The 12433-nt window shown below is 42.6% G+C and overlaps 1 protein-coding gene across 1 annotated transcript; it reads left to right on the top strand.

The window, feature by feature from the left end:
* The first annotated feature begins 3024 nt into the window (after positions 1-3024).
* Positions 3025-10899, top strand: LOC148184789 (uncharacterized). Its single transcript, XM_088068546.1, has 5 exons — positions 3025-3101; positions 4073-4135; positions 5640-5779; positions 6585-6661; positions 10168-10899. The coding sequence occupies exons 1-5, from the start codon at positions 3025-3027 to the stop codon at positions 10519-10521; spliced, it is 711 nt and encodes a 236-aa protein (XP_087924672.1). The 3' UTR covers positions 10522-10899.
* The last annotated feature ends 1534 nt before the right edge of the window (positions 10900-12433 follow it).

Here is a 12433-nt window from a genome sequence, read left to right as displayed (position 1 = left end):
CCCACACACAAGGGGGAGGAAATCTCTAACACCTTGTAATGCTGCAGGAGTGGGTTGGAAAACAGAAGCTGCTCCCTGATCTTCCTTTCCACCTGTCCTTCAAGCTATTAATTTTAAAGCAACACTAGTTGAATTCCTCCTTTTTCAGAAGACTGTGGTCTGGGCTCCTGCTGGCTGCAGCATGGGCAGTGCTGGAACCTTGAAGAGGTTCCCTCAGCAGAGCTCTTTGAAAGGCAAACTTTGCCATGCCTTTGTGTTTCTCATGTCTCAGACCTCATGACTCAACACCCAAAGGATGTGTTTCAGGAGTTAAGAGGGTGCTGTGCTGGCTATAGATTTTCTTATCCCTACATCCCACCTTCCAATTGTCCTGTCTGCTCCTGCAGCCTCACACTTGGCTCTGCCTTGTTCTCCCTTGCTTGAGAAAAAATCACGTGTGTACCCATCAGGGAGGATGTGGGGAGGATGTGCAAGGGTGTAGGCTCATGCCTGCAGACTCAGGACAGCTAGAGCCTACTTTCTGTGCAATGTCTGTTTCCAAAGAAAAGCCAAGAAAAAATACCCACAGCAACAGCTGTTGAGCTGGAGTAGGGGGAAGAATTTGGGTTATGCTATTAATCTGTTAGAGAGTGTCCAAAGGAGGCCACGAGGGTGGTGAAGGGCTTTGAGGAGAAGCTGAGGTCACTTGGTCTGTTCAGCCTGAAGGAGACTGAGGGGAGACCTCACTGCAGTTACAACTCCCTGTGAGGCGAAGAAGGGCAGACACTGATGTCTTCTTTGTTGTGAGCAGTGAGAGGACACAAGGGAACAGCCTGAAGATGTGTCAGGGGAGGTTTAGGTTGGATATCAGGAAAAGGCTCTTCACTCAGAGGGTGGCTGAGCACTGGAACAGGCTCCCCAGGGAAGTTCTTACAGCACCAAGTCTGACAGAAGAAGTGATTAGGACAGTGCTTTGTGATTTGGGCACATTTGAAGAAGTGTTTGGACAACACTCTCAGGTACAGGGTGTGACTCTTGGGGATGTCCTGTCCAGAGCCAGGAGCTGGACTTGATGATCCTGATGGGTCCCTTCCACCTCAGCATATTCTGTGATTCTGTAGGAATACAATCAGTGGTAAATCGGACAAGTTAGGGCATGGGTAGATTTAGTATAAGCAGTAGAGAAGCCCTGAAGACTCATGGATAACAGAGAAAACAGCAATCATTTGCTGCACACCTAATGCAAATGCTAGAATAGGTCTGTGGCAACAACCCCACCTATTCAATAATTTGAATAATTTGAGGCATTTGGCTTCCTTACCCTTGCAAAAAAAGTCTGACTGCTGCTTTTGCTGACAGCCATTCATGTGTTCCTTCAGGACAGCTCATGAATGTACTTGCACCTGCTTAACTCCCAGGTGAAATGGATGACTATTTTTAGGACACAGTTTCTGGGGGAAGAGGGTTAGATAGACTGCTGATCTCTTAACTGCTATAGATCCCACAAAGTGTTAGCTAGGTGATTCTAACAGTTGTCTGAATCAGCATGATCATCTTTGTTTTAGCAGAAGTGAGCCAAAGCAGGGAAATCTAGAGGACGATGTCTCTACATTGTACTGGTTGACAATATAAAAACAATCAAAGCAACATATTGAAAAAGCTCAAAGACCTATTCTTGCAGAATATTCTTTTTCTTTCTTCCCCCCCCCACCATTTCAATATTTGCTGCCATTTCTTTGCATGCAAAAGAATTTTGTTACATCTATACTGATGCCACTTACTGAGAAAAAATTAAGCAGTGGGTGTGCTGCTTAAGTCTCAGAATAGCCTTTATTGTTCTTAAAGCAAGGAAAAGAAATCCCTACTGTGGAAAGTGCACTGAAAACCAGGAAGAAGATTTTTTACATTTTTGTGTGAGAAATCAGACAAATTTTGACAATATTTGGGACCATTTTGGTCAGCTCTAAGGAGAGAGAATTATCCAAAGGCAATTTCCTTTTAATTTGCAGGTGTCTTTTCCTTTCACAACTACACCTAGGCCCCATTCTCTAAGACCTAACTACCCAACATCCCTTATGCAGGTAGGATCACAGCATATGTAGAGAACTAATGGTAGGATAAAATCACTCCTGTTTCCTCCGTGCAATTTAGCAGCTGAAGAGTGTCAGTCTCCCCTGTAGAGATTCAGGCATCAGATCACAGATGTCACCTGGGAACTAAGGAACAGTTTCCACACAAGCTGAAATTGGTGCAGACATCTTGGAGAACTGCTAAGCTGTGAGAAAGTCCTGCCAGACATTCTGCAGAGCAGAGCCATAGGGAGAAAGGGAAGATTGCTACCAAGGGGTAGAATATTGATACAGAGACACTTAGCAGCTATGGGGTTCTCAGTGAGGAAAAAACAACAAAAAAGCATTTAAAACTGTAAAAGTACAACCAAGTAGCCCAACAATAGCAGCTGAGAAATGTCAAGGCTCAGCCCTCTCCAAGCAGCCACAGAAACCAACCCTTCCACTCTTGGCTGAAGCAGGCCAGCCAGCCCTGGCTGCTCCAGTGCCTTATCAAGGGTGGTGAGCACCTTAGCTTGTTAGCTCTACCCACATGGTGTGCATATTGACCGATAAATCAGAAGTTTAACACTTTTAAACTGTGAAATCCATTTTGCTGATACTTGATACCTAGCAAAAGTGAGAGCTGTTTAGTACAAGCAATAACTCTTCATCTATCACCCTTGGCAAATCCCTGCCTTAAAAGCCGAAGCAGGAACTAGAAACAGCATGGCAACAATTTTTGAATTTATATTAATCCTTTATTGCCAATTACTGAAAAAGGTGAGTTTTGAGTTTTGGTGTCTCCCTGTAGCCTTGTCATACCCAGCCAGCAAAGGGTGTAAGCTAATTGTTAAATTCAGTTCAACAAGTTCCTCATTAGGGTGAAATTACCTGAGTTTGAAATCTGCTAATTTTCCAATCAGGGTGAGTGTTTGCACTTGTGATTTGGAAATAATTAACACATGGTATAACATCAAAACCTATGTAAAGGCTAATGGTAAAAAGACTAATTTCCTTAGCAAGAAAGTGGTGTGCTTGGTTTCCCCAGAGTTTTATTACTCTTCTTTCAGTGTTAGTATCTGCTGTGTAAGGTGTTTTTATATTTACTTAGACTGTTTTTCCATACAGCTATACTTTTTAATGATAATTTTGAAAAATTAAAAATTATGTTCTAGGATGGTGAGGTTTTTTTTAGTTTGAAATGTGCTTTTTAATTTCTTTCCTCTTTCTCCTGTTAATGCAGACTTTCCTAGATTTACTTGTTTCTATTTTCCCTGAAGTGAGACAATAAACTGATTAGGACTTTAGCCTGAGTTCTGCAAATTTTCAGATGCACCTTCTCAGGACACCCATGTTCTGATCCTTCAGAACATTCCTAGGAATGTGAATGCCCCATAATTCTTAGAAAGAAAGGATGTTCAGGAAGGACAATTAATTAGGAAAGCAGATGTGTACATGGGTGAAACAAATGTAGTTGGAAAACACAGAAAAAATTTCTACCTTAATTTCATGAGCCCTGAATTCCAACATCCTGACATAGTCTAATTGGTCAGAGCATGGTGCTAATAATGGCAAGGCTGTGGCTTTGTACGGGATATTCACATAAGAGTTGGACTTAATGATCTTTTTGGGTCCCTTTCAACTCAGTATATTCTGTGATTCTCTATTATTGGATAAGAGTAGCTGGTATAAACCAGGTATTTTTTCTGATAAACAATGCTACCCTTGTAGCTTAGAGCATGGCACTAGGACAACTCAGTGAAGTAGTGACCGGTCACCATAGGGCTTGAGAAGGAGAGGAGTGATTTTAATCTCTGGTAGCCAGCTCCACCCATGTGTTAGTCCTGGTGTGAGTGTGCTGTGGATTTTGACAAGCAGGGTGTGACTTGACAGGTACTGACAAGGAGAAGTGCCCTCTCTGTGTGAGCAGGCAACCTACCAGAGGTCCAGTTTCAGCTGGGGGAGCAGTGGCACAGAGTGGTATGTAAGCTCTGCTTGCCTATGAAAAAGCACATGGGGTTTTTCTTTGTGTTTTCTCACAGCATTGCCTTTAAACTCCTAAGACCTCCAAGCAGAGTCTCCCACAAAAAAGAAAGTCATCAAAGGTAGGGAAGTAGCATCAGATGCTTTATATTGCATCTGATCTCCCAAATCTTTGTCAAGCAGCATTCTTTAGGCAGAAAGGCTACCTCAAGAAGCAGCCTTTCTGTTTCTATAGCCTTTCTATTTGGGATAGAAATGTGGTTCTTTCTGGGCAGCTCTTCTCACCTGTCCAAAGATATCTATGGCAACTGTTTGCACTGAGATAGGAATTGTGTTCCAGGTACTTGTGAGTCAGCTCTTGGGAATTTCCTTACTGGAATGGTATCTCTGACTTAGGTAACATGTTTTGAACAATTCCAGTACCATAATTGTTTGGAGCTTTCTTTTCTCAATGCATTTTTTTGATGAACGTAAATAGAGTTTATTTTTCTTCTTTCACAAAGGAAGCATTTGTAATTTGTGTCCATGCCCATTCACACTGCCAGAACTAATATATATACTAATATATAACATAGACGTGGTAGGGATTTGCATTTTCATGCAAGCAGATGATTCCCTTTCTTGGTCAGCTTTGCTTTTTATAGCTCACTGCTTATGAACTACTATTGCTTGTGAAATTCTGGGCTGCAAGTCTCATATTCCTTTTTCTATTGCTCTGTTTCTATTCATCTGCCTTCTTTTGTTCATGACATCAGCTGCTGTGGCTTCTGTGCTCCGAAAAAAATTGTTCCCCTCTGATCTGGTTGCTTTAGTTATGGGCAATATCTCCTAAGTCAAACACTCAGAGCTGTGAGACCATCTTTATCCCCTCTTGTGTTGAGCATCCCCACACACTGCTTGTATTTAATGTGGTAAAGAGAGCATGGCCAATTAAATGACAGGGGCTAATACATTAACACTCATGATTTAGATTGGAAATGATTGCTTGTTTTCCTAGAGCTATTTGTTTCCCTTATGTACCTTAGCTTCTACTTTTAAAAAAGATTAAATTTCAAGTTCTGTTGAAATAATGTTGGCCATTTCCCTGGTTCTTACTGAGCAGCTACTGTGTTAGAAAAGACATACCTGGCAACTTCGAGTTGCTGAAGAACCCACACTGTATAAGCAATCAAAGGCTTTAGATCATCTGGCAGAATAAGTCCTGCCTGTTGTCTGTCTGGGAACGATGTTAAGGAGATGAAGCTTAACCAATAGTTTTCTCCATTTCTTTTCCTTTTGGTTACATGCTGCTTTCTACTAGGCAACCTCTTCATTCATGCTTCTTCCTCTCTTTGAAATTCTCTTATTGGAAGCCCAAAGATCATAGTCTCCTGCCCCAGACCACCTGGGGAAAATGGCCCTTACTGAAATGGGGGATGTCTGCCAAAGCTCCCTTGTGAGATTCTACCTTGTTTGGCTGCCTGCAGGGGGCCCAAGGCAGCTCTGAGACCCCAGGTAAGTAACTGTGATGTTAAGACGGTCTTTGCTGTCAGTATAATCATGTGTCAGAAAACCAGATGGCTTCTGGAAGCTAATAGTAGTCTCAAGTCATTCTCTGCTTTTAATATAAATTGTCCTGTTGTTTAGTGCTGGCCCAGCAGACAGCATCCCTTGGGAGGCCACAGGGAGGTGTGTGTTTTGTTCAGATCCTGAACAGCCAAAGTGGCTTGTCACGTTGCAAGGCAGCAACCAGCAGCGGCCAGGTGCCACAAGGAACCAGCTCTCGGGTGAGCCTCACTCCTGCCTGTGCTACAACTTCCTCAGCAAAGCTGCATTCATGAATCCATTGCAAAGGAATGAGTTAAAATTCTTCTTGTAATGATTTTAGTGGGATTTTCAATTGCTTTTGTAACATTATAAAAGAGACAATGTTAGTCTTTTGCCAGCAACTCATCATCAATTTTAGCCTGTCTCTCCCTGAAGGAAAAGAATGCTGATAAATGGAGAGAGATTAAAAGGATTTCATTTGGATTTATCATTCTTAATTTTCTAGTCGTAAACCTTCTCTCTGAATGGCTCTTATTGAGGAAGTGATCTGAAACCTTTATTAGTTTAATAGGATTTGGCCAATATTACTGACCTTATCCCACCCTCCAGCAGGATTTCCACCAACAGACTAAACAGATTTCCTTGACATTATGGCAAATCCTCTCTGTAAACAGTTGTAGCTAAGATGAGACTTGCTATCAGTGCTTTTCCTCCAAGTGAGTAAGCAATCCTGTTGAAAGTCTCTCCTAAAGAGAGGTGAGACAAGTGTGACTATGTGTCAGCTGGCTGTTTGTTTTTTTAAAATCATACGATTAATTACTTTAAAGTTTTCTTATCTTCTTTCTGTACTCTTCTGCCACCTGAAGTTGATGAAGAAACCCCTGCAATCATGTTGCACTAAAAAAATTGCAGTGAGAGATTATTAGTATCATTAGCCTCCGAGGTTCCAGCACACTGTCACTGGGCTAGCTAAAAAGGCTGAATTTGTTCGTGCCATGATGGAAAATACAGTTAATTCCCATTTAATTTCTTTTTATTTCATAGTCTCTCTAAGGATTTCATTACCACACCACGAGAATAAACTTAATTCTGCTAATGAAGTCAAAATCGCTGTATTTAAGGTAATTCCCCACCCTGCTAAAAAAAATATAAAGGAATACGACAAAATAATTGTGTCACACCTCCGACTTTCCCCCCAACCCCCTTGGTTTCCACATTTCTTCCCAGATGAAGAATTCACTGTAGCAGCCACAGGGTAAGTTATGTCACAGATTACGGAGCGAACTCCCTGTGGAATGCTCAGGGACTCCACCTAAGGATAAGTGGTCTCTACAGGCTGAGCCCACTCCCTGTAACTTTCTCCGATAAGCGGATCCCGAGCATTTCGAGGCACTGGGAGCGGCGTGCGGGCCCCGTGTCCGCAGCGGTGCCGCCGGCGCTAGATGGCAGGCGGAGACAGCGCAGCCACGGGAGCGCCGCTCCTCCGTGAGCGCCGCTCTCTCTGCGCCTCTTGTGTCTTCACTGCTGCTTCCTGCCTTCCCTGGCAGGCTCGCAGTTTATTATTAGCACACCGAGCTCAATTTCTTCGCCTTCGGTTGTAGTTAAGTAATACTGACGTCTTTGATTTTGGAGGACGTGTTGTTTCGGCTGCTTTAAGGAATGGCTGCAAGCGGTGAAACGACCCTGGCTGCCGCTCTAGCAGCGGTCACACATCTGGAAGGTTTGGGGGATCTGTGATTTATCTTCGGGGAAATAATGCACTGTGCAGCCCCTCCTGGGTACGGATTTGAAAGAGCAATTTTTATAGAATATTTTACCACTTTCACTTGCAGTCTGTCCCCAACAGGACTTAATATTGCCATCACCAATACTATAAAAAGTAAAAATCAAGGCTTGTTTGCCTCTTAACCATCCCTGTAGACAAAAAATGCAATTCAAAACAGGTGATGGGTGCCATTCTCAGTTCTTGCTCAGATCCTACTCTATTAGTCCTGCAAGGTGGACACTCTACCAGCATACAGTGTTCCTGTGTGTTGTAATAACCACAAATTCAGTGAAATTGCTCCTATTGTGCCTTTTTCTTTGAGTTTTATCCTTGTCGACACAAAAAAGTTAATGACGTGGCTATATACACATGCAGCTCTTGAACCCTTCCCTCCACCCAGAGATGGGGCTGGGACCTTGGGCTGGTTCTCCAGCTTGAGTTGAAGTCCGCTCCCCCGCCTGGCACAAAGCAAACAGCTCTTCAGGGATGCATTTTTACAGCTTGTCAGTCTGATTGTGTCCACAGTAACGGTTTAAATTGGATTAGTGGGTGTGAAACAAATTTCCTAATCGTGTTTCTAATGATATCTTGGGCTGCCCAGGGGGGCTGACCTCCGAGCACTCCAGCAGGATGCCTACTGTGGGAAACTACAGGGGGAGATGTGCTCCAGGAGCACACCTAGAGCTCCCCAGCTGCCAGCAGACCATCCCTGCCCACAGGACCAGCCTAGAGCTAGTCCAAAATGTGAACAATTGGAAATACCAAGTCCTCAAAGCAAACCCCTATGTACAGACAGCCCTATGGAACAACTCGAATGGCCAAATTTATGTGGAGATACTGTTCTTGATACTTAACCTGAAATTTCTCCCAGTCTTTGTGTAGGAGCAGTTCTTGAATTTGTCTGTCAGTGATCTCTATACTGTATTTTCTTCAAATTTAAGCTTGTGGAGAATTTTGCCATTGATCAGTAAGAACGTGCCTGTTGTGCGGTACTTTTCTTCCCTCCTTTCTCCTTGCCTCTCTATGAAATACTTTTCAGGACTGTCCCAGGGATTTGTTCTTCTGCTGTATTGATGGACATGACACCAGACACAGGAAAAATTCTATTTCATACAGAGAAGTAACATCACTCCCTATCCTACTCTATAGTCTATGACGTCAAGGGGTTGAAGGATTTAAAAGGCATGCTGCAATTTGGTTTTGGGAGAATTCAGCCACATAGGGTAGCTGCTTTTCAGCCTTGCTGGTTTTTAACTTTCAGCTTACATTCTGGTTTGGAACAGGATGCATAAAATACAAGCTCTATGTGCCCTCTAGTGAGAACTGGTTTCTTCCTTCTTCTGATTAGAGAAGCCCTGTCAGAATTTTAATCTCTCTTTAAATATGGATGGAGAGGGCCTGTTGATACCACTTATTCATGGAAAAAAGTTCTTCAAAGCAACTCCTTCTGCTAGACAGCAATACTGTCTAGCTATGGATGTTATCCAGCTCTGTTTTAGGAGCTGGTAATTTTAGGCCTTACAGTGTGACTGTGTGGCAAGAAGAAGTGAAGCAGAGGGAGAGGAGGGAGAGAGCCAGGACTAGTGCTCACACCTGCAACCTTTCCTCAATAGGTCATTTTTCCCTGGGCACCTTCTCCTATGCTAAAAGATTGCAAGGTCCAGAAACACACGGCGCGTATTTGTATCAACTAACACATACATTACACAGGTACAACTAAGAGGCTACTCAGCTAAGTAGTATTCAAATATTAACTATGACTTAAGTTCTTAAATACAGGCTACTTTAGCTAATTATTACAAGTATTACCAGGCAGGTAGGCAGCTGTTGGTTGTGGGGGAGTTTTCATTTCCATGACTTCTGGAGAGGACCATGATCCCTTGTCTGGCCAAGCTGCTGTATGCTGAGCCTCTGCTTTCCTTCTGAGGGTGTTGTAACTTTTGCCCCTCCTCAGTATTTTTCAGCTGTTACAGCCTTTACAATTTCACTTCTGCCTGTGAACTTACTTTCATGTGGCATTAGCCTACACTCTTTCTTGCAGCTGGAGAAGAATGTTCTAAGCAAGACTCAGCCAAGGCATCACAGCCGTGCTACAGCAAAAGCAAGCCTTGGGCAGACAGCTGAACATGTGGGCTGGTGTTTAGCATCTGAAAGTGAGCTGCACATTTGCACCAGAACAAAAGTAAAGGCATAATATTGCTCTTTGTTGTGACACATAGACTGCTGTCATACTGATCATTAACATTTGGGAGGACAGGGAGGGGAAATTATCATTAGGGCAGATTAGAACGTTGTCTCTGGTTATTTTGGTACCATTATGAAGTTCAGGCTGGACAGCTCATCATGACACCAGCAGCAGAGTCCTTGAAGTAACCGCTGACTATGTGACAGGTGGTCTAACAGATAAACACACTGGTTTTGATTTCTAAAAAAAATCCAGTGACAGAAAATGTCCCAGTGGCTCAGACATATTGTCCTGGGGCTTGTGTTAACACCTTAAGAAGCGCCAGAATGCTTTCAGCAAGACCACTGGTTTTGAAACAGGCTGTAGCAGATCTGAACAACAACTTTTGTGGAGGAGTCTTTCAAGGAGAACAAATGTTCCCCTGTTTGAAAGTTCAGGCAGAAAGGAAGAAGACCAAGCTTTTTGGACAGCAGAGCAGAAAAGCCCTCAGATAGCTGATAACTGAAAGAAGCACTTACATACCAGAAGCTACACATGCAGAGAATGGTAGAATGTGATCTTTATGGAGCAGCTGGAAAAAAAACTCTTTGATTTGCTGGTTAATCAGAATGTACTGCAGAGAAATCAATTTAAAGATAATCTCATTTGCTATTTATTTCTGGCTCATATTTCCACAGGCCTGGATATATGCATTTCATCAGTCATCTACTTTGGAGAGGAATGGCATAAATTTCAACACATCTGCTATTTTTGCCTACAAAATATTCAAGATTGTTTCTGCAGAAGCTATGGGCAGCAGTGGGGGACATTTATTTAAAGAAACTTGGAACAATGGATCACTAGCGATTAAAATAAAAATGGAAATTACATTCTGGATGCAGGAGGCAAATGAGTATTGCATTTACAATACTCTGGCATTTAGCATGTATGAACCATCTTTGAATAGTTGCATTTTGGAAATTTTGAAACCTGGTTGTCTTTTGAAAAATGCAGATTCAAGCTTCTCATTTTATGCTAATGTGAAGAGGTGAAGGAGAATACCAGTTTGTTGAAACAAGTGAATTAGCATGTGAATGGGGCGTATTGGACTTCTCCCTCTTGAAATGGTGCCTTTCAAAGTACAAAGTAGGATTTAAATCTCACATTGTGATTTTTCTCTTTTCAGATCCCCAAATCATGTTACTTGTAGTGCATTAATAGACTTTGAACCTGTACCCCATTGACTAGAGGTGCTGTCATTTTTACTAACAGCCATAATCTACAAATCTAGTAATCAATGAAACCTGTTTTCTCTCCCCCTTCCTAATTCTTCTTTTGGATCTCACTTTCAGTTTTCAGGACTGATGGTTATGAAAACACTTGGAAAATAAGAATATGAATGGCAGACCAACCTGGACTCTCTCCTTCCTCATAAAATCAGGTTTTTTTTCAGAGGACTGCACTGTCAGTCTTGCCAGAGAGGTTCGCCTTCAGTGCTGATGTTCTCCTTGCAAATAAGACAGGCTTGCTGCAGTATATTGCTGAGGAAGCTAGACTGCAGTGACACAGGGGAATTAGTGCTGCTAAAGGGAAGAGACTTGGGGAGGTATGTTTCCAGCACCCGGGTGACTAAAATCTCACAGCTCAAACAGTCTAATCCCATACTACAACAAGTCAAACCACCTTCAGCAGAGACTATGACATTTTTTGCTCCTGTGAAGTAAAAACTCGGGAATCTCTACGGTGAATGAAATTCCCCAATGAAAAAGGTAAAGTGTTGTCTTCCAAGATTCTCTCCTCCCTCTTCCCAACCTCCATTCCCCCAAATTAGCCACAGTAACCTGGTCTGCTTTTCAAATACCTGCTTGTATTTGTGCGATGGTGTGCACATTTGCTTTCCTTCATTGCGTTTTACTTGCCTCTGATTAATGATTAACACAAAGCAAAACCATTGTATCTGGTTCTAAGCGCCTCCTTTAGCAAAGAAAGGAGCTTGCAGAAAGTCTGCTCTGGTGCCACAATACCAGAGCTGGAGTGCTCTTGGCTGCTCTCAAGCAAAGTCCTGTAAATATGACTTGGCAAGACTTGCCTCACCCAGCCTGCTTTTATTTGCAATCATGTTCACATTATTTTTTAATGCAACATCATATTTGACAATGACATGGAGATGCTTCGATTTTAGTTCTTTTATGTGTTTGGGGTAATCGCTGTCTTCCTCTTATGAAGTAGCATTAGTCAACTAGCTGCTCTGTAGCAGCTGCATGTGCCCACTGCAATATCAGAGAGGAATAGCCAGCATCCATTTGTGCTACACTGCCAGCTGGAAAGGTAGCAGGAGGCGCAGTTATAGCAGGCTGCTTTAAAAGCTATGAAACTCTTCTTTCTCATGGCAATGCCAGTGTTTGCCTTTCTGGCTAAATGACTGACTCTTCGATGCAATAGCTGCTTTGCTCTATAGGGGGAAGGTAAGTCACTCAATAAAACAATTGTTTACAGTCATAAGATTACAAAGGTTGTTTATTTTTAAAACGGATGTATACTTGTCTTGATTGCTTTACTGGGCAATAAAGGTTTTCTAATCAGTTCAGTGAAAACCTTGATTCATACAGGATTGGTGCTGGTGCTGCCTTGTATTGAGATGTAGTGTCTCCCAAAAGGATTTATCATAAGCCACCTGTAATCTTCTCAAGAGAAGGAAATTTAGGTGGTAGCTGGTGGAATAGACCATGTCATTTTTCAGCTGAAGTTGCCCCGACTGTCCTTTGAAAGTAGTAACGGGGGTCACATTCCTAAATCTGCTTTACAGTTTGCTGATTTCAATGAACTCAGTGTCTGCAAGGGAGGATCAGAGAGCTACTGCTGTATTTATGGCAGATGAGATCCTATAACATGGCTGAACAAGTCTTGTGCTGAAAAGAGTGGCTCTACAGCCCCTCTGGTTCCCTTGCAGCTCTAGAGAGGTTC

The sequence above is a fragment of the Pseudopodoces humilis genome, chromosome 2 (genome assembly GCF_049639895.1).
Source record: "Pseudopodoces humilis isolate 2021_Gansu_Grassland_sample_001 chromosome 2, ASM4963989v1, whole genome shotgun sequence".
Classification (NCBI taxonomy): Eukaryota; Metazoa; Chordata; class Aves; order Passeriformes; family Paridae; genus Pseudopodoces; species Pseudopodoces humilis.
The sequence above is the reverse complement of the archived record's forward strand: the minus strand, read 5'-3'. Positions and strand labels throughout refer to the sequence as shown.

Excerpts from the sequence above, each read along its gene's own strand:
- LOC148184789 (XM_088068546.1), top strand. The coding sequence starts at position 3,025 with ATGGTAAAAAGACTAATTTCCTTAGCAAGAAAGTGGTGTGCTTGGTTT. Across the intron at positions 4,136-5,639 it reads AAAAAAGAAAGTCATCAAAG|TGCTGGCCCAGCAGACAGCA; the intron begins GTAGGGAAGTAG and ends CCTGTTGTTTAG. Across the intron at positions 6,662-10,167 it reads TCAAAATCGCTGTATTTAAG|GCCTGGATATATGCATTTCA; the intron begins GTAATTCCCCAC and ends ATATTTCCACAG.